This window comes from Chiloscyllium punctatum, chromosome 27 (assembly GCF_047496795.1).
Source record: "Chiloscyllium punctatum isolate Juve2018m chromosome 27, sChiPun1.3, whole genome shotgun sequence".
NCBI classification, from domain to species: Eukaryota; Metazoa; Chordata; class Chondrichthyes; order Orectolobiformes; family Hemiscylliidae; genus Chiloscyllium; species Chiloscyllium punctatum.
Window position 1 is genome coordinate 17530130 of NC_092765.1, and position 26858 is coordinate 17556987.

At 39.8% G+C, this 26858-nt stretch overlaps 1 protein-coding gene across 5 annotated transcripts in view; it reads left to right on the top strand.

Moving 5' to 3' along the window:
• Window positions 1–10930: 10930 nt before the first annotated feature.
• Window positions 10931–26858, top strand: part of cep85 (centrosomal protein 85) — an 82546-nt gene continuing 66618 nt past the window's right edge. For 2 of the 5 annotated variants that reach the window (XM_072548217.1, XM_072548219.1), the window contains exons 1-2: window positions 10931–11044; window positions 21320–21389. In XM_072548217.1, coding sequence (XP_072404318.1) covers window positions 21335–21389 — 55 coding nt within the window. In that variant the 5' untranslated portion in view covers window positions 10931–11044; window positions 21320–21334. Of the gene's footprint in view, window positions 11045–11309; window positions 11662–21319; window positions 21390–26858 lie in introns of those variants that run through there. The other 3 variants (XM_072548218.1, XM_072548220.1, XM_072548221.1) reach the window with 2 other exon arrangements.

Here is a 26858-nt window from a genome sequence, read left to right on the forward strand (position 1 = left end):
GATCAGAGAATTATTCAACTTTTAGTTATAGGAAATTAATATTGAAGCATGCCTAATTATTACTGCTTTTGCTCACAGCCCGAGATAGAGTACACAATTTAAAATCTGTGAGTCTGTAAATATTTAGATTAAAGCCAAAAGCATATTAGATCACAAATTTCTACGTAACTCAACCTACAGTTTGACAATGTGCTCAATGAAATAATAGATACGTATATACTCCAAGCACTGATCCATTAATAACAAATATGTCTCAGAGTAGCACTGTTTCAGGAAATTGATTAATAAACTCAAATAATAAGTTACAGTTCAAATTCTATTAATAAGCACCTCTGAGGTAATTAATATTTGGTGAGATTTTGGAGTTGCTTGTTAATATAATTGGATAGAGTAAGCTGATTGTAAAGTCGCATTCATAGGAGAAAAATATCTTCTGTCTAGCTATTTAGTTTAAACAGTCTCTTTCTATTTACATGCCAAAATGGCTCTGTGGTGCAGTTGTGACTTGTGTGTCCCGTCACGTTATATATTGGCCATTAAAGCTGCTTTGCCAAAGAGACAATATTCTTACCCTAGACCCAGTGCTGCCAGAGAGCTATTAACATTTTGAGGATGACTATAAATCTTATTTTGTCCCCACTTCTGTTTATTGCTGCAATATTTTGCTACAAATGAACCACATAAGAAAGTAAGTGCTGGAAAGCTAGACCGTGGGCTTGAAATCCTTTCCAACAGAGAAAGGCAGATGAAGGGGAGATGGTCTCCATGTTTTAATACTGGAAACCTCTGATAAGATTAGGCTAGTTATTAGTTTTTGTTTGCAGTTGGACGTGCAGGGAGAATGCCAGAACTTTGAGTTCATTGTATCCAAAATAAAAATGGTATGCATCTCCCAAAATTAGATATCTTGTTGAATAAATTTGGAGCTTCTAGCTGTGGGCTGACATAGTGGCTTATATGACAAGGGTAGGAACAAAGAGGCAATATAATTTTGTGAGGCAACAGGCCAAATTTGAATGCTTGAGTTGGATGATGGTTTACAATACACAAATGCTTTGACCATATGCTGTCTTTATGTATAGATCTTCTAGTAATGAAGTTAGCCTGGTTTAGTCAGGGATTTTTATTCAATGCAAATATTTTTCAAATTTGAAGTGTCAGCTGGTTTGAATGAGAATGAGCTTGAATTTAGGAGATGCTACCAGGTGGTCTACACCACTTCACAGAGCCTGATATGGGCAAGTAGTTGAATCAAATTTTGGGGTGGTTTTTTTGAAAATTTCCCAGTTGTAAATTAATTGGTGTCCAAATTTAATGAAAGAACCTCTGGCCATAAAATTAGAATTTTTGTTTCAATACAATTCAAATTCAACTTACAATGAATAGGAGGAAAAACTTTTTATATGGTTACAAATATTTTTATTAGACTACCAGTTAACAGGGGCAACAATATTGAAATGAAGAAAAATACAATTTGTTGCCATAATGAGACAATGTACTTTAAGAGATGAGCATTGATAGCTGTAGCCCGTTTTCACCTTTCACTCTAAATTATTGAGTATTCTTCCCAAATCCTCAAATGCAAAGCAATGCTTACCTCACAGAATGCATTCTATCATAATCTAGTCATATAGGATCAAGTTGAAAACATTTTTGTTCTGGTACTTGTATTTGGAAAATTATATTGAAGCTAATCCTTATTGCATAGCCTTATTGTTACAGGTACCTGCCAAGATTACAGGTACTTGAATAGGGTGAAACTGTACAAGTTACATACTAGTTTAATCAGAAATGCTATGTTGAACTACACTTTACACATAAAAAATTCTTACTGTTGTGCTTGTCCCTCAAGTTGATTAATTTCTTACCCTTGTTGTATTCTCTTACAAACAGATTCTGATTCTGAATTCTACTTGGTGTTACTATGGTTAATTAATGCTGTTGGATTTCCAGTTGCATAATTACTGTTTCATGTACAAATTATTACTGTCCTCATTGGTGATTTTTAAAAAAAATATACTCACAATTTTCTTTGCTTTGATGAATGAACAATTCGTAATGTCACAATTAGTTTTAATTAACACCTTCATTAAAACAATGTAAACAATGTGATTTAAAAAGTTTTCATAGGATGTAATATTTTCTATCATTTCAAATGGTTTTTAACTTTGTAATTTTTTTCTTGGTCGTCTTGAGTTTTGAATGTCTCTGCCATGTCTATTGGAAGCCTGTATTGCAAAACTGTGAATAAATTCCTAGCAGAACTGCACCGAGTGAGTTTCCTCAGATATCTTTCATTTTTCCTGAGCGGCTTATTATTTATGTGAAGTTGAGAATTATGTTGTGACCATAGCAAAAATGAATGTGAGGGAAAGAACAGATCATTATCTTTAAAATAACTCTTGGAGCAGAGTTCTAATAACAGCAGCTTTCATTTACTTCAAGCCTTTAATATTGTAAAACATCCCAAGCCTCTTCACAGCCATGACTAGACAGAAAATTACAATGGGTCAAAGAAGGATACATTATGACTGATAACTAAAAACTTGGTGAAATAAGATGGGTTTCAAAGAGAGTCATAAAAGAAAAGGATAGGCAAATAGGCACAGGAAGTAACTCTAGAACTTTGGCCCTCGACATTTGCCCTAGAAAATAGTCATCAATGCTGGAGTGAAGGGGATCTTTAACGGACTAGCACTAAAGTGGGAAAAGGATTTTGATGGGTTGTAGAGCTGATGGAGGTTGCAGTGTTAGTGAGGATTGAGGATATTGAAGGATTTTAATCCAGAGATCAAATTTAAAAATTGAGGCATTTCCTGACTATATGCCTCAATAAACACAGGATCGATGAGGAAAGGGAAATCATTGCAAGTTAAGGTGTGTCCAACCCAGATTTTGATTAATATTTATTGAGATAGAGGGTGAGAGATTGTTCTGGGGATCCTTTGAACAGTTAAGTCTGAAGAAAACAAAGCCCAATAGGCATAGACCAATGGAAAGATCTGTTCAAATAATTCCTTTTCTGCTTGAAGCATTTAAAACAGTATTATGATTTGTCTGATTTTATTCAGAATTCAGGTACAGTGCACAAATTATGAAGAGTCAGCTGGATTAAAATTATGGGCGGCACGGTGGCACAGTGGTTAGCACTGCTACCTCACAGCGCCGGAGACCCGGGTTCAATTCCCGACTCAGGCTGTGTGGAGTTTGCACGTTCTCCCCGTGTCTGCGAGGGTTTCCTCCAGGTGCTCCGGTTTCCTCCCACAGTCCAAAAAAAAAATGTGCAGGTCAGGTGAATTGGCCATGCTAAATTGCCCGTAGTGTTAGGTAAGGGGTAGATGTAGATGTAGGGGTATGGGTGGGTTACGCTTCGGCGGGGCGGTGTGGACTTGTTGGGTCGAAGGGCCTGTTTCCACACTGTAAGTAATCTAATCTAAAAGTAATCTAATCTAATCTAAACATTCAATTTGAGCTTTATTTTTCTCAATCCTGGGAGGATGGAAGTTTGTTTTATTTTATGAATTACGATTTATCTTCATGAGTTCTTATTAAATGGGATAAAATTGAGAGCAATACTGTTTGGGTAATGGTGAGGAATGAAAACTCAAGATTGGATGTACTTATTTGACTACTTCAACACAGACTTAGCTCCCTGCTTAAATACAAGGAGTATGAGATTCACATTTGCATCAATATTCTTATTTTTATGGTATGGTATTTTCCTAGTGATGAATGGTGTAAAGACCAGATCTTATTATTTCCTTATTTTTGATTATGGATTAAAATAGAAATAGAATTGAGGAAAGAATTCAGCAGATCTGACAGTATCTATAGAAAGAGAAACAGGATTAATATTTAAAATCCAGTATGACGTCTTCAGAAGGATAATGAAGAAGAGTCACACCAGACTCAAAATGTTAACTGTTTCTCTCTCCATCAGATGCCACCAGACCTGCTGAATTTATCCAGTATTCTCTGTTTGTTTCAGATTTGTAGTATCCGTGATATTTTGCCTTTGTGTGACGAAGGAATTGTTGCACTTTAAAACAAGCTACTGGAACACATTGTGGGTTGTGTTTACATTTGCTTTGCAAGGAATGGGAATGAGAAGTAATTTGGCATCTACACACACAGACGAGTGTATGTGTAGATTTACGTAGAATTAGATGTCGCAGCAAAAGGCTTCTGATGAGTTTCTGCAAGACAACAATACTCTGTTTTGTTAACAACTGGTGTGTGTGTATATATGGTGCAGAGATAGAAGGTTTTTAGATTGGACCCTCTTGTGGTACATTTTTAGTGTGCCCCAGTTTCAGGTCCTGTCTGCTCCAGAGGTATGTAATAATATCTTTGAACAGGTTGATTAGAAAAATTGGTTAATAAAAAAAAGCAGGTCTCCAGACAGGAAAAAGAAAGGTCTGTTACTACCTCTCTGCAGCAGAATAACTTAAGCCTGAAGATAGTCTGTTATTGCCTTTTGAAGTAAGCTGTTGGCTCTGACTACAGAAACACAGAAAATAGGAGCAGGAGTAATCCATTCAGGTTTGAACTATAAGGCTATAGATTTGGTTTTAACAATAAAACAGAAATTTATTGACACTGATAAAAAAAAAGCAAGTTATTTAAATTTAACTGTTTGAAAGGGTTCAAAACACATAGCAAAGCAAGTTCCCACCTATTCACTATCACCTCACAGTTGGTTGAAATCCAGAGAAATTCTTTGCTGAGAAAATCTGTATTGTTATAATCCCAGCTAATAGGGACAAGCCAGGACCCAGACTGAAATCTGGCCTGATGGATTTTTCTTTTGGTTTTAAAGAGATGCTTTCACTGAAACATCAAACATGCAATGCTGCAGATTCAGTTCAACAATAAACCAGAAATTTATTAAGGCAAAAGAAATGAAGAATAAAACCGAATAAACCAAACTATTTTATATAACACGAGCATAAAGATTTCAAAACACATGGTTAAATGCAATCCCATTCATCCAGACTGGGATTTCATAGCAATTACAGAAACATGGCTCAGGGATGGGCAGGACTGGCAGCTTAATGTTCCAGGATACAAATGCTACAGGAAGGATAGTAAGGGAAGCAAGAGAGGAGGGGGAGTGGGAATTTTGATAAGGGATAGCATTACAGCTGTGCTGAGGGAGGATATTCCCTGAAATACATCCAGGGACGTTATTTGGGTGGAACTGAGAAATAAGAAAGGGATGATCACCTTATTGGGATTGTATTATAGACCCCCCCAATAGTCAGAGGGAAATTGAGAAACAACCTTGGAAGGAGATCTCAGCTATCTGTAAGAATAATAGGATAGTTATGGTAGGGGATTTTAACTCTCCAAACATCGATTGGGACTGCCATAGTGTTAAAGGTTTAGATGGAGAGGAATTTCTTAAGTGTGTACAAGACAATTTTCTGATTCAGTATGTGGATGTACCTACTAGAGAAGGTGCAAAACTTTACCTACTCTTGGGAAATAAGGCAGGGCAGGTGACTGAAGTATCAGTGGAGGAGCACTTTGGGGCCAGCGACTATAATTCTATTAGTTTTAAAATAGTGATGGAAAAGGATAGACCAGATCTAAAAGTTGAAGTTCTAAATTGGAGAAAGGCTAATTTTGATGGTATTAGGCAAGAACTTTCGAAAGCTGATTAGAGGCAGATGTTCGCAGATAAAGGGACGGCTGGAAAATGGGGAGCCTTCAGAAATGAGATAACATGAATCCAGAGAAAGTATATTCCTGTTAGGGTGAAAAGGAAGGCTGGTAGGTTGACTAAACAAATTGAGGGTTCGGTTAAGAAAAAGAAGGAAGCATATGTTAGGTATAGACAGGATAGATCGAGTGAATCCTTAGAAGAGTATAAAGAAAGTAGGAGTATACTTAAGACGGAAATCAAGAGGGCAAAAAGGGGACATGAGATAGCTTTGGCAAATAGAATTAAGGAGAATCCAAAGGGATTTCACAAATATATTAAGGACAAAAGGATAACTAGAGAGAGAATAGGGCCCCTCAAAGATCAGCAAAACGGCCTTTGTATGGAGCCACAGAAAATGGGGGAGATACTAAATGAATATTTTGCATCAGTATTTACTGTGGAAAAGGATATGGAAGATATAGACTGTAGGGAAATAGATGGTGATATCTTGCAAAATGTCCAGATTACAGAAGAGGAAGTGCTGGATGTCTTGAAACGGTTAAAGGTGTATAAATACCCAGGACCTGATCAGGTGTACCCGAGAACTCTGTGGGAAGCTAGAGAAGTGATTGCTGGACCTCTTGCTGAGATATTTGTATCATCGATAGTCACAGGTGAGGTGCCGGAAGACTGGAGGTTGGCAAACGTGGTGCCACTGTTTAAGAAGAGTGGTAAAGTCTAGCCAGGGAACTATAGACCAGTGAGCCTGACCTCAGTGGTGGGCAAGTTGTTGGAGGGAATCCTGAGGGACAGGATGTACATGTATTTGGAAAGGCAAGGACTGATTAGGGATAGTCAACATGGCTTTGTGCGTGGTAAATCATGTCTCACAAACTTGATTGAGTTTTTTGAAGAAGTAACAAAGAAGATTGATGAGGGCAGAGCAGTAGATGTGATCTATATGGACTTCAGTAAGGCGTTCGACAAGGTTCCCCATGGGAGACTGATTAGCAAGGTTAGATCTCATGGAATACAGGGAGAACTAGCCATTTGGATACAGAACTGGCTCAAAGGTAGAAGACAGAGGGTGGTGATGGAGGGTTGTATTTCAGACTGGAGGCCTGTGACCAGTGGAGTGCCACAAAGATCAATGCTGGGTCCTCTACTCTGTGTCATTTACATAAATGATTTGGATGCAAGCACAAGGGGTACAGTTAGTAAGTTTGCAGATGACACCAAAATTGGAGGTGTAGTGGACAGCGAAGAGGGTTACCTCAAATTACAACAGAATCTGGACCAGATGGGCCAATGGGCTGAGAAGTGGCAGATGGGGTTTAATTCAGATAAATGTAAGGTGCTGCCTTTTGGGAAAGCAAATCTTAGCAGGACTTATACACTTAATGGTAAGGTCCTAGGGAGTGTTGCTGAACAAAGAGACCTTGGAGTGCAGATTCATATCTCCTTGAAAGTGGAGTCGCAGGTCAATAGGATAGTGAAGAAGGCGGTTGGTATGCTTTCCTTTATTGGTCAGAGTATTGAGTACAGGAGTTGGGAGGTCATGTTGCGGCTGTACAGGACATTGGTTAGGTCACTGTTGAAATATTGCGTGCAATTCTGGTCTCCTTCCTATCGGACAGATATTGTGAAACTTGAAAGGGTTCAGAAAAGATTTACAAGGATGTTGCCTGGGTTGGAGAATTTGAGCTACAGGGAGAGGCTGAACAGGCTGGGGCTGTTTTCCCTGGAGCACGGACCTTATAGAGGTTTACAAAATTATGAGGGGCATGAATAGGATAAATAGACAAAGTCTTTTCCCTGAGGTTGGGGAGGCCAGAACTAGAGGGCATAGGTTTAGGGTGAGAGAGGAAAGATATAAAAGAGACCTAAGGGGCAACGTTTTCACTTAGAGGGTGGTATGTGTATGGAATGAGCTGCCAGAGGATGTGGTGGAGGTTGGTACAATTGCAACATTTAAGAGGCATTTGGATGGGTATATGAATAGGAAGGGTTTGGAGGGTTATGGGCCGGGTGCTGGCAGGTGGGACTAGATTGGGTTGGGATATCTGGTCAGCATGTACAGGTTGGACCGAAGGGTCTGTTTTCACGTTATACATCTCTATGACTCTCTATCACTCCTTTACAGTATTCACACTAGAGAGAGCATTCCTTTCTCTATCACACATGGTTTATTACTTAACAGATACTTCAACTCTTGAACCTAAAGATCTGAAAGCCTCTTTTTTTGAGCTTTCAGACAATTGAGTGTTGACTTTCTCAGTTAAAGAACCACTTCTGTGGTTCTGTACTTAGTAAAGAAGATATTTGGAATGACACATAAAGTATTGGCTTTCTCTGTCCCGTTGCACTAAAATATGAGGCAGCATCTGTCTCTTCACTCTGATTTGAATGGAAGTTAGTATGAGAATTCTCAGCCTGAACCACAGCATGGAATCTGAAAGAACTTATGGAATTCGGGGAGCCAAAATTCTGTAGGGGGTTTGTTAGGTCTTTGAAGAAGAAATTATTCCATTCCGCAGCATCCTCAAATCAAGATTATTATGATCTTGGGTAGTGTTATAGAACAGAGAGACTTAGGGTTTCAGGTATATAATTCTTTGAAGTTTGCATCACGTGTAGACAGGGTGGTTAAAAAGGCATTTAGCATGCTTGCTTTCATTGCTCAGACCTTTAAATATAGGAGTTGGGACATCATGCTGAGGTTGTACAGAACAGTGGTGAAGGTTCTTGTGGAGTACTGTGTCCAGTTCTGGTCACCCTGTTATAGAAAGGATATTATTAAGCTGGGAGGATTTGGAACAGATTTGCCAGAGTGTTGATGGGAATGGAGTGTTTGCATTATAAGGAGAAGCTGGATTGACTGGGACTTGTTTCACTGCAGCGTAGGAGGTAAAGGGGTGACCTTATAGAGGTTTGTAAAATCATAAAGGGTATAAATAAGGTGAATTACAGGTATCTTTTCCCCAGGGTGGGGATTTCAAAGCATATTATTAAGGTGAAAAGAGAAAGATTTTAAAAAGTTGTGTGGGACAACCTTTTTTTACACAGAATGGTTCCTGTGTGGAATGAACTTCCTGAGGAAGTGATGGATGCAGGTACAGTTACAGCATTTAAGAGACATTTACATAAGTACATGAATAAGAAATGTTTAGAGGGATTTGGGCCAAGCGCAGGCAGGTAGAACGAGTTGAATTTGGGAATATGGTCGGCATAGACTGGTTAGACCAAAGGGTCTGTTTCCGAGCTGTATGACTCTTGATCTACTCTTAACTTTTCCTACTGCCTTTCTGAAATAGCCTCTCTTCTGACACTTTTAAACTTGTATAATATTGGCTGGGCAAAGCTCTGCCTTCAGTATTATATGTGTCCAATTACTTCATACACCTTTTTGAAAACTGACTTTCTGTATGCCTTGATTTTTACATTTCTGTAGAGACCTTTAATGTTCTGTGACCTATTACTCACTGTAGCTGACTGATAAGATTCTTTTTTAGCTTCCCCATGACAGACTTTTCCTGTGCTTTGTTATTATTGTGAGGATTTCCTTCTCTGTTGTCCCGTGACCAAGTCAGGCTTGAAGTCTTTTTTCTGATGCACTATACTACTGCTTGGTTTCTCTACACAGAAAACTGCTTTGTGGTCAAACTGCTGGACTGGCCTCATTCTTTATCCACGCACGCTCTCGGTTTCCCTTCAAGTTCTCAGTTGCCACTTCTTGCGAGATCCATAGATTTTGTCATCACTTACCTCCATGTTATATGACCAGATCTGGATTTTGACAAGGAGGTAATCCAGGCTCATGTCAATGAACATTAAAAACCTTTGTTAAATCTAAATATATACAGGAGATGGTAAGACAGGACATCCCTGGAAATGTATACACTTGGGTCAGAGTTAGATGATATGCTGGCTCAGGGGTTAGCACTGCTGCCTCACAGTAGCCTTGGGTGACTCTCTGTGTAGGGATCTCCCCGTGTCTGTGTGGGTTTCCTCTGGGTGCTCCTGTTTCCTCCCACAGTCCAAAGATGTGCAGGTTAGTTAAATTGGCCATGCTAAATTGTCCATAGTGTTCAAAGATATGTAGGCTAGGTGCATTACTCAGGGGAAATGTAGAGTAATAGGGTAGGGGAATGGGTTTGGGTGGAACACTCTTCGGAGGGTTGGTGTGGACTTGTTGAGCCAAGTGGCCTGTTTCCACACTCTAAGGAATCTATGATGATGACATAGCTGCTTTGGAACATCCTCAGTAGCTATAATCAGAGTAAGGAATTGAAGCCTTCACTCTCCATCTATCAACCCTGAAATTTTCAAAAAGTAGATAATTTTAGGAACACTCAGTAGATCAACTGCACCTGTGGAGCAAATCAAAAGTTTAAGTTTTCAGGCACGTTGTCAAATTTAGGTGTAGTTCCTCTGGGTAGCAAGATCCTGCCATGAGTCCCAATCCATTGCATTCTGTTTTGCTCCAGGTAATGTTCTGCTCGTGAAGGTCCTCCTTGAATATACTTTACCACATCTCCTCTGGCTTGAACTGTTCTCTTTTCCCTCTAGGAGCAGAAATATGTGTCTATCAGTCTCAGTCCCCTGAAAGAACATCCCGTGTGTATCCCTGACCAGTCCTCTGTTGTCTCGTCCCACGCCTGGTTGCAAAAGGAGGAGAGGTGGATGTGGGGATTAGCACCCACGCTTTACGAAAACTGACTATCGGTGCAGAAGAAAATAGGATTTTTGACTATAATAGCAAATGCTGGAGAAACCCAACGTGTCTTGAAGCACCTGCGGAAAGTTAAACAGAGTTGATGTTTCCAGTCCAGTTTGACTTATTCCTAACTGAATTATGTGTTCAGTAAAAGGGTTACTGAACCCTAAACGTTAACTCTGATTTCTCTGCACAGATGTTGCCAGACCTGCTGAGCTTTTCCAGCAACTTCTGTTTTTGTTTGTGGTTGTAAACCAACTACAATCTGGTCTACCCTACTACATTCGCTGCATAATTTGAAATGAAATTAATGCCGGTTATTATGGTACCACAGTGGATGCGCTGCTATTGTGTATATTACGGTTTCCGGCAGTTTGTTTGAATCGCGGTCGTTGCTGCAATCAGTAGGCGGTGCAGACAAACTTGATGACGATTGTGTCCGCCTTCCCCATAATGAGTGCCAGTACAGTTGACCAATAATAAGCCGAATGCTGTCAGATTGGCACGCCTCGTTCGTGTGACTAACCAATGGGTATGTCCTAAGGCGGGACTTTGGTTGAAATGGGGGTTGGTTGCACGGTAGCATAACGGCTGAATCGCCTCCGGCCTTGGCGTTGGGGGTATTCTCTCAGCCCGGGTTTATTGGCGGGTTGTCGGCAGGACGCTGACTGGGACCTGAGGTAAGCCAGCGATAAGAGTTCGGCTTGCAAGTGAACGGGAAGTTTAACGCTGTGGTGGTGGTCGTCGTCAGACAGGATCACTGGCCTAGGAAGCACGAGTTTCTCGTGTTGTCGCAGAGCGTGTCCCCTGGAGCCTGGGCCGGCCCGGTCTGGTCTGGCCCGGTCTGGTCTGGCCTGGCCCGGCCCGGCCCGGCTGTCTCTACTCTCTCCGGTACTTACCCATCACCCATCTCTACTCGAGTCTATCAGCTTCACTGGAGCTGGCCATCTGTTAGACTTAACTGTGTACTGAGTTATTTCCGATGTAATTTGTCACATTTATATCGAATATCTTTATTTGTCTGCACTTCTTCTCATTAGAAGAAAGTGGACGTTTTTGCTCGAAGTCCTTTTTATTTGATGTTAAACTGCACTGTCCTACATGAGTGTGACCAAGGACGCAGACATTGACTTTGTCGTTTGAGGCTAATGGGATTTTAGGCGGACTATATTAATCCTGTCGATGGATACTTTTCAACCCCCACTGCTAGATGTTGGCTCTTGCTCCTTTCCAGTATACCCCAGTTATCGATTTATTTATTTTTTCTTTAAAGTTTTTTTTTAAACGGCTTTTTAAGGTAAATTCGCGTTTTTGGTCTTATCAATCGCCAAGGGAAAATTAAACTGTGAATTTATTGGGAGGGGGAGAAAAACCGAAAGAAATGCGGATGTTGTAAATCGAAATAAAAACAAGTTGCTGGAAAAGCTCAGCAGGTCTGGCAGCATCAGTGCAGAGAAATCAGAGTTAACCTTTCGCGTCGGACCGGACCCGAAATGTTAACAATGACTTTATTCCAGTGACTGCAGCTTTACATGCAATTTACAATGCTGCCTCTGTATTTTGGTCAAATTTATCTCTCATTGCAATCTACTGAGTATACTTTTAGTTTATTCTTTTTGTTTTATGTCATCCCTAAACTGCTGTACTAATTAACAGTATGTCAAGCAATTAGATTATGTCTTTGTAGACTGCGTATATTTAAAATAGGTGAATCTAAGTTACAGCCCCCCTCCATTTGCTTCTGCCCTGTAATGGTTATTAATACTTGTTTTGTGTATAATCTTTGTTTCTGATTTTTGTAACATTAAGTTCTGATACTTGTCCTACTGGAAGTTGGAAGGTTAAGCAGGTGTAAAATGCTCCCTTTAACTTTATTTTCAAACAAAAATAATGCTCGCTCTGAATTTTGATTCAAATGCTAACTGAAGCTGAATGTACAAATAGCTACTTGAAACAATATACAGAATTTGGCTCATCTTTTCCTGAGCTAAGGATGAAATTGCATTTTTTCAGCATTGCAGTTATCTGTGGTTTAAATCAGTCACACTTTCCCAGTGTCTTGAATTTTATCTGGTATTGATTCTTCCCTCTTTTTGTTTTTGCAAAATAGTTACTTAATAACTTCCTATGTATATAATGTAGACAGCATTTTCCCAGACAAGTGAGGTGAGTGGACAGGCCTTCATCAAGGCCACATTTGAGAGGGTGGCACTGAAGAGCCCTAGCAAAACTGCAATCAATGCAAGTCGGGAGCAAACCTTCCACTGAGTTGGAATCATACCTGACATGTTGGATGATGATTGTGATTGGATGTCAGTCATCTCCACTCCAGGGCACCTCTGCAGGAGTTCCTCAGGGTAGTATTGTAGGCCCAACCATCTTCAGCTGCTTCATCGATGACCTCCCTCCCCATCATAAGGTTAGAAGTGGGGCCGTTATGCTGATGATTCATGTTCAGCACCATTAGTCTCTGTTCAGATACTGAAGCGGTCCATGTTCAAATACAGGATGTAGATGTTATCCAGGCTTGGGCTGATAAGTGGCAAATAACATTTTGTATGGTGCAATGGCCACTTCTAGGAAGAGACAATCTAATCACTGCCCCTTGACATCCAGTGGTGCTACCATCACTGATTCATCCTCCTCCTCCCGCTCCACTAAAGCGGCAGAGGACTTCCCTGCACTAAATGGAATATCGTGTCTAGTCAAATCTCCAGGTGCGCACATGTCAGAATTTTGATTCTTGCAGTTGCAAGCAGTGCTGGAAGACTTTAGGCTAGCAGTTGGCAAGTTTTTTTTTAATGCACTAAATCATATAGTTTAGGAATTACTCTGCACTAATCTTGCAAGAATACAAGGACCAGCGTTTTAAATATTTAGGAAGGGGTTTTTAATACAGTAGAAATGTGTGGATGCTGCTCTGGCATTTGACTAGATCATGGTTGACCAGCTGCCTTAATGCCATATTCTCATAATTTGTATATCCCTTGATGTCTTTAATATCTGAACATCTATGGATCTCTGCCTTGAACATATTCAATGATCTTCCAGAGAGGTGAGGGGGGGAAAAAAAAGTTCCAAAGATATGCCATCCTCTGAAGGAATTTCTCCTCCCCTCAGTCATAAATGGCCTAGCCCTTATTCTGAAACTCTTTTTTTTTTTTCCCCTGATTTTTAGAATTACTAATCAGGGGAAGTATCTTCTGTGACTACGATTTTAAGTCCTGGAAGACTTTTGTTTCCCCAATGAGATTATCTCTTCCAAACTCAAATGCAGGTTTCCTCATGGGACAGCCCCACCATTCAAGAACCACTGTGATTTAACTTTTGCTGCACTTCCTCCATGGCAACTATATCCTTCTTTTGATTGCGTAGACTAAGGTGTGCTCACCAAGGTTTTATACAATCCCAGCAAGCATGTTTCACTTCTGTATTCATATCTGCCATCAACAAAGGCCCAGTGGAGTCTTGCTGCTTATATTCTGCATGGGATTGTTGTATTGTTTTGGATACTGCAGACTTCATTTTCTTAATTCAGCCTAATGATTTAAGATCTTGTAGCATCATTGGAAGAAAATGGCCATCTTGTATTCTGTGCAATGATCTTCCTTCAAAAACCCAGAAATGCAGATTGTTCTGGACTGGACCAGGCCAGACCTCTCAACATTTCAAGAAGGTAGCCCAGACCCTAACTTTGCTAGCTTCTTAAGCAGTGTAAAATGGGTATGCCAGGAGAGAATCAGCTGACAAAACCACTTCGTTTTAAACAAAAGAATCTATTGACAAGATTACTGAATGAAACACTAAGAACAGAATACAGAATAACCTATCCTATCTGAAAACCCAACACACTATATCCATCTTAATGATGCTGTTCCAGATACTTGCAACAATCCCCATATACACCCCTTAGCACAAAAAGTAAAACTAAATAGGTTCTTACAGGATAGAAGTCTGGGACAGAGTACCTGTCTGGATCTACTTCTGAGTCCAGCAGCTTTTCCACACTACTGCGTAAAGAAACAAACCAAAGAAAAGCTGAGCTGGGAGAATTGGCCACTCCCCTTTCATTGTACAATTTTTCTTTTTGAAAACTTGAAAGCCTTCTGACTGAGGTAGTATGTGTTAGCTATTCTCAAATTGGCCCTAAAACCCCTCAACCAACAGGCTTTTGGAGTCAGTCATTTACAACCTCTCTGGGGGAGGGGGGGAAGCCAAGGACTGCGTAACCTTTTTAAAGGAGCAGCTTCGTCACAAAATTAATGGGCCATTGGGGTTTTTAGAAGCTTATAGTTTCTGGAACATATTTGTATATTTGATATGATTTGCTTTGGGTATGTTCTCAAATGTTAAGGTAATTTTTTTATACTTTAGCACATTGGAGGTTAGGGTTTTAAAGTTTAAATTTAAGCTTAAGGAAATCCAGATTATAGAACATCTTCTAAATTTGATAAGCAATTCCACTTGAAAAGATCCAGAAATTATATATTGTTCGATTATAGTTCCAGAACTGAAGTGGAGTACAAATAAAAATTGAGGTTCATGATTGCCTGAACAGAAATAGTTGCTGAAATGAAGACAGCAACTTTACAGATATCAGTAGCATTTGTTGTTTGCCCTGTGAACATTGTGGCAGCTAGTGCTGCCAGATAATCGGGATGTAGATAAGTGAGTTTTCACGCAAAGATGCTGCACAATGCACATTTAAAATAAGACTCCAGTTAATCTATTGTTAAGCATTTTGCTGCAGTACAAATGTGGCTGGGCCTGACACAAGGTGTATGAAGGCACAAAGATAAAGGAAGCTGTTAGGCAGAGAGAAACCTGCAAATTGAAGGGATAGAAGAACATTTCAGATTGTGGCGATAGCTAACATAGCTGATACTGCTACTCTATTCCACCAACCCGCAGACCTCCGTAATGGAATGGGAATCAGACCTGTGATGGGCCATGATGTGGGGTAGGAAATGGTATGAGAGAGGATACAGAAGTCTTGTCAACTTAGCATAATTTAAGTTAATTGAGTATTGAGCAAGTTTATTCATAACCCATGAGTTCATTCCCAGTTTGGTATCCTGTGTATTGCTTGAAACCACAGTCTCTGGTTTCTGACTACCAGCCAGATCTCTGGCAAGGGTACCATGCTGCAGATCAGAGTATTGAATGAGTTGCAATAATAGGAGTATTCAGGTGTTTAAGAAACAGTGCTGCAAATCATAAATTTAAAAATCCACTTTGGTAACTTTTCCTGTATTCCTGTAAATGTTGCAAGCTTTGTTTCCCAAAATCCCCTGCCAATGTCACTCTTTGAGCACACTGGTGTTGGTCATTTCTTTTCTGTAGCCGTCCTTTATTGCTGCCTGGTTGCAACTAGGTCACTAGCTAGTACTGATTGGTAATTAAACCTGGGATTAGTTCTTGACAACTGAACTATTTTGTATCCTTTTTTTAATGTAGATGACCTTACTACATCAGAGAAACCCTTACAACAACAAATTATGTCCTACTCTGGTAGTGCAGTGTGACATGCTGATGTTATTTTGTTTACCAGCTGGATCAAGAATGAAAATATGCTAAGCAGAATGCATTCTGGTGACTTGCATGGAATGAATTTTCCATGTCAGATTTGACCTATTTTAAGTTAGCAACTGGCCTCAAAGCATTGTATTCAATTGACTTGACTTGGATAATATAAATTTTCTAAATACTGGAGATTTAAAGATCAGCTTTGAAGTGTATCTCCTTGAAGCATATTGCGATTTTGTGTATTGAATTTATTCTGCAGTACTTTCCATCTTGAGTTTCTGTTTGTCAGTCTGTGTATGGAGTGTAGTTTGAGTGATAAACTAAGGAGCTCCAGATCAAATGTATTTGCTTTCTTCCATGGTTTCCCTGACCCCATTGTCAGTCAGTCTTTGCAGTGGTTTCATCTTGTAAAGCCTGTGTGGTGCAGCTGGTCCTTTAAAATGCACACTTGCAAACATTTCTGCTTTTGAGTATCCAGTCTGTTCAAGCCAGCTCCACTCAGTCTGCCTTTGCAGATTAGAATTCCTGACACTAGATTCCTACACTTCACTGCTGGCTTTTTAAAGTTACAGCAAAAGATTGCAGTTCTTTATAAAGTTGTTTTGAGAGAACGCGACATGCTACTTTTGAAAACTACTGTGTGAAGTAATTGTCTGCCCATGTCACTCTTTTGAGCACACTGGTGTTGGTCATACATCTCAAGCCACAGGATCCTTTTCGCACTAATACCCAATTGCCTGTACAAATCATTGAAAGGGCCTCCAATAACTTCTTGGAGAAAGATAATGTTTTGTCATATGGCATATTTTTGGCAAATTGCTGACACTTTGAAATGGATTCTTAATATAATTGCAGTAGCTAATGCAGTGTCTTGGTACAGAATAAAAATGATATTTTTAAAAGTATTTCTTGTCCAAAAGCCCTTGCTGATTTTCTTGTGTCCATCCTTTATGGTTTTGCAATGAAATCAGATCAGCCAAATTTGGAATAAAATCCACAATTAGTTCTTGCCAACAGAACGATTGAGAATGCTCACCAATTTTATCTTTTCATAATCAGCATCAAGGATTGCGAGACAAACTAGTTTTGGATTGCTTATTATAATGAGTTGAGACTTTTAAAAATTAAAAATGAAGATTGGAGAATTGGTTTTTTTTGTTTGTTTGTTTGTTTGTTTGTTTTGATCTTGTTTGATCAGTTAATTGTGAAGAGAATCTATTCTCTTTAATCTTTTGCAATAAGTGTGAAATAAAATGTTTTTCTTTAACTGGAAAAACCCAAATTTAAGGGGCCAGATGCATCATGCAGGAGTCAACTGTGCTCTGTTAATTCAGTTAAATGAACTCTTGGTCTTTTTAGTGCCCGTTTTCAGAATACTAACCATACAGTATTAGAATTCTGACATTCTAATTTAAAACTTCTGACATTAAATTAGTCAGAAGTCCATATAACACCAGGTTATAGTCCAACAGACTTATTTGCAATCACAAGCTTTTGGAGTTCTGCTCCTTTAGTTAACTAAGGAGCAGTGTTTTGAAAGCTTGTGACATCAAATAAACCTGTTGGACTGTAATCTGGTGTTATCACTTCAGACTTTATCCATCCCAGTCCAGCACTGGCACCTGCACATCATGGCATGAATTTAACAAATGATTGGATTTAAATCACCCACCCTTGAGTTTTTGCTTTACTATCTGAGCTCCAAAGAAGACCAGCAATCTGAGAACCCTACACAGCTTCTACCTGACTAATCCCTGTAGTGATGTATCGCACTTGAACAAAGTCTAGGTATGCAGTGAGGGACAAGGTTAAGCCCCCTCCGGTATGTGCAGTTGCACAGGGTTGTAGCAATTATGAACAATGTGGGCCTTATAGATATTGGGCATGAGTTCCAGGTGCCTAATAAATTATCTGTTAAATATTAAATGCAGAGTAAATATCCATTGTGTTAGATCTGACTTTAGTATTTGCATAGAATTCTCTCCCAGTCAATACTGTGCAGTCGCAACTGTTAGAGCATCTGCTGACTGGCTGACAACAATTTGTGTAATGGAAGAGGAGCGATAACTAGGCAGGTGTCATCAATAACTTTCATGTTAGGGGATGACGTATAGATTTTACCATCCATTTATATAATATGTTGCAGCATTGCAAAACCTGCTCCTCTTTTTTTAAACTGCATTCCTTCCCTCCCAACCCTCTGTACATGTTACTGCATGTTATGATATGTTGAGTAATGTTTTTAAAACTGGGAAGAGAAATTAACCTAACATAAGCTCAAATTTTTAATTTTGACATTTGACTTATAACTGCTGGTAAGCAGATGTATAAAATCTTTCTTTTTGTTTCTGAGCAAAAACTCTGAAATCTACCAATTCATGAATAACTTGTTGCAGTCCTTTTAAAAATGCCACACATTTTCTAGTCAGAAAAAAGCCTGTAATCTTTAACAGAGCTTTTGAGAATGCAAAATAGAACAGTAATGCACATCATTCCCATGTCCAAACGCATCTGTATGTTTAGTCTTAGTCAACTGGAGTTAAGTCATTCTGTCGAGCAGTATATTCACTTCATAATTATGCAAGGGCTGGTTGTAGCATGGTGCTGTTGAGGGATACTGCATCAGATCTTCAGGCCAGGTTCCAGATTCTGTAGAATGGTTAAGACAAATAGAACAATGTGGATTTGAATTTAGTATGCCTTTATATTTGCGTAGGATTAAATATAGTCTGCTTTGCTATAACGTGTCTTTCTTCAATGCAAACTAGCTTTAATATGATTGAAGATTTTAGACCAGTTTGTAGAGTGAAAGTTTTCCTTACCTGTATTGGCTATAATGTGATTCCGGCCCCATTAGTTTAAACAGCATAGCTATTCTATAACTTTCCTATAGAGTGAGATTACGTGAGAACTGAATTATTGCGTTACATCACAACTGACAGTGTATTACTCAACCTTTTTGAGTAAACCTCTTTTAAACTAGTTGTTGTGTTTTCTGAGGTTGATTTATCAAATTGAGGTGTGTTATGCTTCAAGCCTGATTCACAAAGCATAGCTTGTTGATTGAACTTGAACTTAAGCCCAAGAGGAAAAGGGAAGCGTGCATAAGGTCTAGGCAGCTGAGAACAGAACGGGCTCTGGAGGAATATTGGAAGAGTAGGACCAGTCTTGAACAAGGAATCAAGGGGGCTAAAAGGTGTCTTGAAATTGCTTTAGCTAGCAGAATTAAGGAAAATCCCAAAGCGTTCTTAATTTTTATATAAGAAGAAGCAAGCGGGTAACTAGAGAAAGGATTGGTCCACTAAAAGATAATGAAGGAAGGCTGTATGCTGAACCTGAGAGAATGGGTGAGATTCTGAATGATTACCTTGCATCAGTGTTCACTGAGGAGAGGAACATGATGAATGTTGAGATTAGAGATAGAAGTTTGATTTAGTCTGGATCACATTGGCATAAGTAGGGAAGATGTGTTGGGTAGGCTTAAGGATATTAAGATGGACAAATCCCCAGGACCGGATGGGATCTATCCCAGGTTGCTGAGGGAGGCGAGAGAGGAAATAGCAGAGGTCCTGACAGATATTGTTGTGGCATCCTTAAATGCAAGTGAGGTGCTGGAGGACTGGAAGGTTGCTCAGCTTGTCCCTCTGTACAAGAAGGGTAGTAGAGATATTCCGGGAAACTACAAACCAGTGAGCCTGACATCGATGATGGGGAAGTTGCTGGAAAGGGTACTGAGATAGGTTCTATTTATATTTGGTAAGGAATAACCTTATTGGTGATGGGCAACATGGCTTTGTGTGTGGGAGATTGTGTCTTACCAACTTGATAGACTTCTTAGAGGAAGTGACCAAGTTGATAGATGAAGGGCTGTTGATGTCATATATGTGGACTTTGGTAAGGCATTTGATAAGGTTCCCCATGGTAGACTAATGGAGAAAGTGAAGTCACATGGTGGTGTGCAGGGTGTTCTAGCTAGGTGGATAAAGAACTGGCTGAGCAACAGAAGACAGCAGTTGAAGGGAGTTTTTCGAAATGGAGAAAGGTGACTAGTGGTGTTCCACAGGGGTCTGTGCTGGGACCACTGTTGTTTGTAATATACATAAATGATCTGGAAGAGGGCACTGTTGGTATGATCAGCAAGTTTGCAGATGACACGAAGATTGGTGGAGTGGCAGAAAGCATAAGGGACTGTCAGAGAATACAGGAGAATATAGATAGACTGGAGAGTTGGGCAGAAAACTGGCAGATGGATTTCAATCCAGACAAATGTGAGGTGATGCATTTAGGCAAGTATAATTCTAGAATTAAATATACAATGAATGGAAGAGCCTTGGTGGAGGGGGGGGGGGGGGGGGAGGTGGAGTTGATGGGCAGAGAGATCTGGGAGTGCAGGTCCATTATACCCTGAAGGTTGCTGCACAGGTGGATAGAGTGGTCAAGATGGCATATAGTATGCTTGCCTTCATTGGACAGGGTATTGAGTATAAGAGCTGGCAAGTCATCTTAACATTGTACAAGACATTGGTTCAGCTGCATTTAGAATACTGTGTACAGTTTCTGGGTTGCCACATTACCAAAAGGATGTGGACGTTTTGGAGGGGCTGCAGAGAAGGTTTATGAGGATGTTGCCTGGTATGGAAGGTGCTAGCTATGAAGAGAGGTTGAGTTGAGTAGGTTAGGTTTATTTTCATTAGGAAAAAAGGAGATTGAGGGGTGGACCTGATTTTGAGGTTTACAAAATCGTGAAGGGTATAGACAGGGTGAAGGATTCAATAACAAGAGGTTATGCTTTCAAAGTGAGAGGTGGATAGTTTTTAAGGGGGAATCTATGTGGTAAGTACTTCAGAGGGTGGTAGGTGTTTGGAACTCATTACCAGCAGAGATGGTAGAGGCAGGCATGGTAAATTTACTTAAGATCTGTCTGGACAGATGCATGAGTTGGTGGGGAGCAGAGGGATACAGATGCTTAGGAATTGACCAACAAGTTTAGTCGGTACGTTTGGATCGGCTCAGGCTTGGAGGGCTGAAGTGTCTATTCCTGGGCTGAAAATCTCTTTTTGTTCGTTAAAGTTGTTGACCCCACTTCAGTTTACAATAACTTTTTGTGAATTTCTTGAAATGATGCCATCACCATTTGGTTATTCTTGTTCCATATTTGCCAGTGAAAACAGAGGGTGATACAAGAGTGTAAATGAAATGGGGGGGAGGGGAAAACTGGAGTACAGTTGCCTGTTGTGAGGGAGAGTACTTTTGACCTGGGAGCTTGCACTTCTCACTGTTTTCTTTGTTCATCAGTCAGAGTTGGTTCATTTTCTTCATGAAAAATGCAATATCATCTATTGTGATCACTTTTTTAAAAAAGCCATTATGTCTATTCTTTTCATGCTCTGTAGCCTATTTTAATGATGATTTATGCTTTTTGTGAACAGGTGAATTGATTTCATATGGCTACTTCCAGGAAGCATAGAGATTCGATTCAACAGCACACCAACGCAATAGGTAGAGAACTGCAACAGTGTTTGAACAAAAGTGTTCTTTTCCTGCATGGATATGTTGCAAGTCAAGTACTGCAAATGTTTATATTGTATCTACTGGAAATGTATTTGTAATTATAACTGCTTTCTCCATGGAGTTTAATGAAGCAGAAATATGTCACTTGACCCAACAAGTCTCATCCAGTTTCTACCACGAGACTCCCATCTTACTTCATCTTTCTTAATCTCACCCTATCAGCATATTCTTTCAATTCCTTTCTCCGACATGTACGTAATCAGCTTCCCATTAACTGCAGCAAGGCCAGTTACTTCAACCAGTTTGGCAGAGTTCCTCATTCTGAACAAAGATTTTTTTTCTGAATTCCTTTTACAATTTTATTAGTGTCTGTCTGTCCGTCCGGATCTGAATTTCTGTAAGATGCAATATCTTGTTCAGATACTGTCGTGTTGTCATAATTTTCTCGACCTATTAGATAATCTCTCTCCTCCACAAAAAGTCCCAGCCTGTTAAGTCTTTCCTCTTTATAGTTGTGCAATCTCTCTTTTTTTTTGTTTTGATAATTGCACACAATAATGCAACTGGAATTCATAAAAATGATTTGTAGCAGCACTAAGTTTTTTTTTTAATATTGGGGCTTTTCTGGATGTTAACATGCACTAGAGATGTTGTCATATGAAATGTTCAGTTCAGAATGCCATTCTGAAATTGCATGAAACTCTTAATTTAATTTATTAAACTCAAACCTGTGGGTTTAAAAATTAGATCTAAAACAATCTGAAAGTACTAATACTTGAGTGTGCAATTTTTGATTCACCCAATCTGAAAGTATACACTACTCTAAAATGCACAAAACCTGCATGGTTACAACATTCTTCTGTTTGATTCAATCTTTTTTCTAATATTTAGATGGCTGTAGCTGGAATTGACTTTCAGAAGCTTTATTTTCTGTATCTAATAGAGGTAGATATAGTTTTTGTGGACTTGTTGGAAATAACTGTTTTAAAGATTTTCCACTCCAGATTTGTAAATACAGTGGAATTTGAAATTATGTAAAGATGGTGTTCAAAGGTCTTGACCTTTTTTCTTGTGTTGAAAAAGGCAGTGTTATTCCTTCTGTTGAGTTCGCTGACTGATTTAAGTTGCAAAGTCTAAGATGGTGGGATAGCTGCTCTGTTGCATTTGCATTATAAATAAGACATTTGTTACCTGGAGTAGAGGTTGAAGCTACTTGGCTTGAGTAAACATAATAAATTTTATGACCCAACAGTAATTCAAGGCAAAAATAGGCTTTTCTGATGGAGCCAAAGCAGGATTTTATTTTAAGAAATCCAAGTAGGGCAGCATTTGTAAAGAGGCTAACCTGAAGCATCAATATATTTCTAGCATCAATATGTTTCAGTCATCAGAACTGAATGACCTGATTGATCAACAGATCAAATGGAACAATTGAGGGGGGAAGAATTGGTTTGCCTCCTGCTGTATTATGCTGCTAGTGATCCATCAACTAGATTTCCATCCTAGTGTTACAAAGTTGTAGATGTGTGTTGTATCGTTTTGAAAGAGTGAATGCTGTTCTGAACTGAGCCTATAAATACCTGTGTATGTGAGTAGATGACCTTTTTCAATTTTCCAGTATACTCTGGGACTGAGACATTTTGGCTGTGAAATGGATACCTGCGTTTTTTTTGGTTGCTGTTTTGACGGCAATTTGAATTTAACCAGTCAGTTTAACTTATGCCCAGGATACAAAAACCTATTTGAGTTTGGTTCAATGAGCCAGTCCAATGTTGGGGATTTTTTTTTTAAAAAAGGGCATTTTTGAAAATTGGAGAGAGCAACTGCCACAGAGAGATCCAAGAAATTAGGAAACCTTCTCTATCAAAGATACCGTTTTTTTTTGGATGAAACTTACTCACAGTAAAAAGAAAGACAACCCAGGGAATTCAGCAACCAGAAGAGTGAAGTCACCGATGACAGCGGTTGTGTGGTTTTGACATTTTAAGTTGTAATTTTAATAAGTGCCTTATTGGAACAGCAAATTGTTAGAGTTGGAGGTAGATAATCAGTTAAGAGAAAAGGGGGCTTAGAGTTGTGAATAGTTGTTCAATATTCCCCTTTTTTAGAGTTAAATAAATTGATATTTTCTTTTTGTGAAATTTGGAAGGTTTGTCACTTGCATTTCAACAGATTGAGACTAGGTGAGCCTTTCTGAGTGTTTGGTTTAATTAATAGAAGGGGCCACTGCAGTGTAATAACACCAACATTCCTTCCACTCCAGCACCTTGCCACGCAGGTACTGTTCTACCTGTTTCATGATTGCTGGAGATGGCCATGTCAAACTTCTATAGGAGGCCACAATTGGGGCTTGAGCTACTTCCATTCTCGTATATAATGTTCGTTCCTTCTTTTGAGAGGTATCCTTTTGTGACACTAATTTTAGATTTGGCAGTAATTTTAAGCAGCTCTGTTCAGTCCACACGTATATCTGACATTCCATGCCACTTGCTGTTTTGACGTGTGAGTAAGACAAAAAATGAATTGCATTCTGTTGGTTGGTCTTAGCATTATTTTGAAATCGAGAATAGATCAATACACTGAGAACGAAATGTCCTCCTGTAATGTATTCCTTTTCTGATTGTAGTGCCTTTTTTTAAAAAAAAAATTCCGAGATGCTGCTTGACCTGCAGACTGTGTTTCCAATATTTCCTACATTTGTTTGATTTTCCAGGATTTTGCAGTTGTTTGTTTTACGATCTTTTTGTTTCGGAGAAAATTGAGTTGGTTTCAACTGAGTGGTTTGCCTTGGGAGCAGCATTATGTGCTGCTGAGTAGGATAAACCATTTCAGGTACAACCATTCATTTTCTCCAATTCCTGTCTCTTCATTTTCAGCATGAAGGTTTTGATTTGTTAAGATGCATATTCCTGGGCTCCAGCCAGTTTTTCCTAAAATTTCTCATTATTTAATCTGGCAATTTAACAGTTGAGACCTTTGAAGAACATAATCTGGTCACAACATTTAGGGATAGGGCTTTGGGGAGGGGGCTGGTGGTGCAATGAACAAAACCTTGGAAGATAGTGTGCAGACTGATTTACAAATGGTCTTGTTTAACATTAATGCAGAAAGAAATTAAAGTACTACAGATTGAAATTAACTGGCGATGGCAAGACTCACCATTTTTCCCCTTTTTTTTTTCCCCCAGTGGACTTAGGAAACTACCCTTCCAGAAAATTTAAGTCCATCTCCCCTTTGCGCTCTCTTGTTGCTAGCACTTAATGATCATTCACAATTCTTAACAACTGAAGTTAATAATTTTTTTAAACACATTTTTTTGTTTTGAAGATTTATATGAAAGCAAATCTGCCTGAAGATAAAAGTTGTCATTTACTTTGTTCTTGGTGACCTGTTGTAGCATTCAGTGCTGAAACAGCACTGTATAAACTAAGTGGTTTGCCTCCTCCTTCTGAACCAGCTCTGCCAACACAAACCCCTAACTGCTGGCAAAAACGTTGATAAACCTCAACTGCTAAGTGTGTTTTGAGAGCAGGCTTAACCAGAAATATTGGAGCTGCTTTGATTTTGGCAAACACCATCTTTCTTTCCCAGCAAAGACATTCAAAATTGATTTAACTTTTCTACAAATTAGCATGTTTCAAATTTTTGGCCTAAGTAATAGTGCACTTTGTTGGACTGTTCACCTAGATGCAACCCAAAGTAAAGAAAGCCCTCACTGAAAGGTTTGGTTAAGTTTTTGAAAATTGCAACTTGATGGGAAACTAATTACTATGAAGTAGGGGGCCAGGTGTGACTTGCTGCTCAAGTTGGAGTTGGGTTCTCACCCAGATTTAAAACAAAATGCACAAGTTCAAACAGTGTACCAAACATGTACAACACTGAGGTTCAAGCTGAAATGAGTTGCAATGCAAAATACATTACTAAATATGTGGCTAAAGGAACACACCATGGTGTTGCACACTACAACTTAAAAAAGGCACACTACATATGTTAGGGGCACTTGGCTGGTTTGTGATGCAGAATTGCTGCCAACAGCATAGGGTCAATTCCAGCAAATCCAGCTGAGGTTACAATAAAGGACCCACCTTCTCAACTCCAGCACTTACATGAGGTGGTGACCCTCCCTCCCTCCCTTTTTCCTCCCCCGCCTGATATCTCAGTGATCTTATGGTCTTCTGAGGCTGTGCTGACTTTTTACCTTTTTTTTAAATATACTTTTTAGATTGACTGACTAACTTCCATTTTATTGGCTGAAGTTAGTTGGAACTGCCATAGTCACTGCACTGACCAGCTTCTGTAACTCGATTGGGGGGGTAACAGCAGGTGGGGGGGCAAGCTTAGATTACCTACAGCGTGGAAACAGGCCCTTTGGCCCAACAAGTCCACATCGACCCTCCGAAGAGGAAACCCACCCCCGACTAATCCACCGAATACTACGGGCAATTTAGCATGGCCAATTCACCTAACCGCACATCTTTGGAGTGCGGAAGGAAACTGGAGCACCCAGAGGAAACCCACGCAGACATAGGGAGAATGTGCAAACTCAACACACAGTTGCCCGTGGTGGGAATTGAACCTGGATCCCTGGCGCTGTGACACAGCAGTGCTAGGCACTGTGTCACCCCATTATAGTTCTCCTATAATGTGATGGTTATGTTCTTGTGCACCTCCACGTTACAGAAAAATCGCAGTTTAGAACAGTTGTTGTGGTTCGCCGAGCTGGGAATTTGTTTTGCAAACGTTTCGTCCCCTGTCTAGGTGACATCCTCAGTGCTTGGGAGCCTCCTGTGAAGCGCTTCTGATGTTTCCTCCGGCATTTATAGTGGCCTGTCTCTGCCGCTTCCGGCTGTCAGTTTGAGCTGTCCGCTGTAGTGGTCGGTATATTGGGTCCAGGTCGATGTGCTTATTGATTGAAGCTGTGGATGAGTGCCATGCCTCTAGGCATTCCCTGGCTGTTCTGTTTGGCTTGCCCTACAATAGTAGTGTTGTCCCAGTTGAATTCATGTTGCTTGTCATCTGCATGTGTGTGACTAGCTGGTCATGTCGTTTCGTGGCTAGATGGTGTTCATGGATTTGGATCATTAGCTGTCTTCCTGTTTGTCCTATGTAGTGTTTTGTGCAGTCCTTGCATGGGATTTTGTACACTACATTAGTTTTGCTCATGCTGGGTATCGGGTCCTTCCTGAAAAAGGTACAGAGAACACCGAACGCAGAATTCACCACAAAGGTATACAGGAAAGCCACACAAGGACCAAGTCCTGAACTACGAAAGCAACCACCCCAACACACACAAAAGAAGTTGCATCAAGACACTATTCAAAAGGGCCACAACATACTGCAGTACACCAGAACTGCAAGAAGAGGAACACCTATACAAGGTATTTGCCAAAAACTGATACCCGCGCAATTTCATCAACAGATGCCTAAGGGAAAGACAATGGAACGAGGACATGCCGC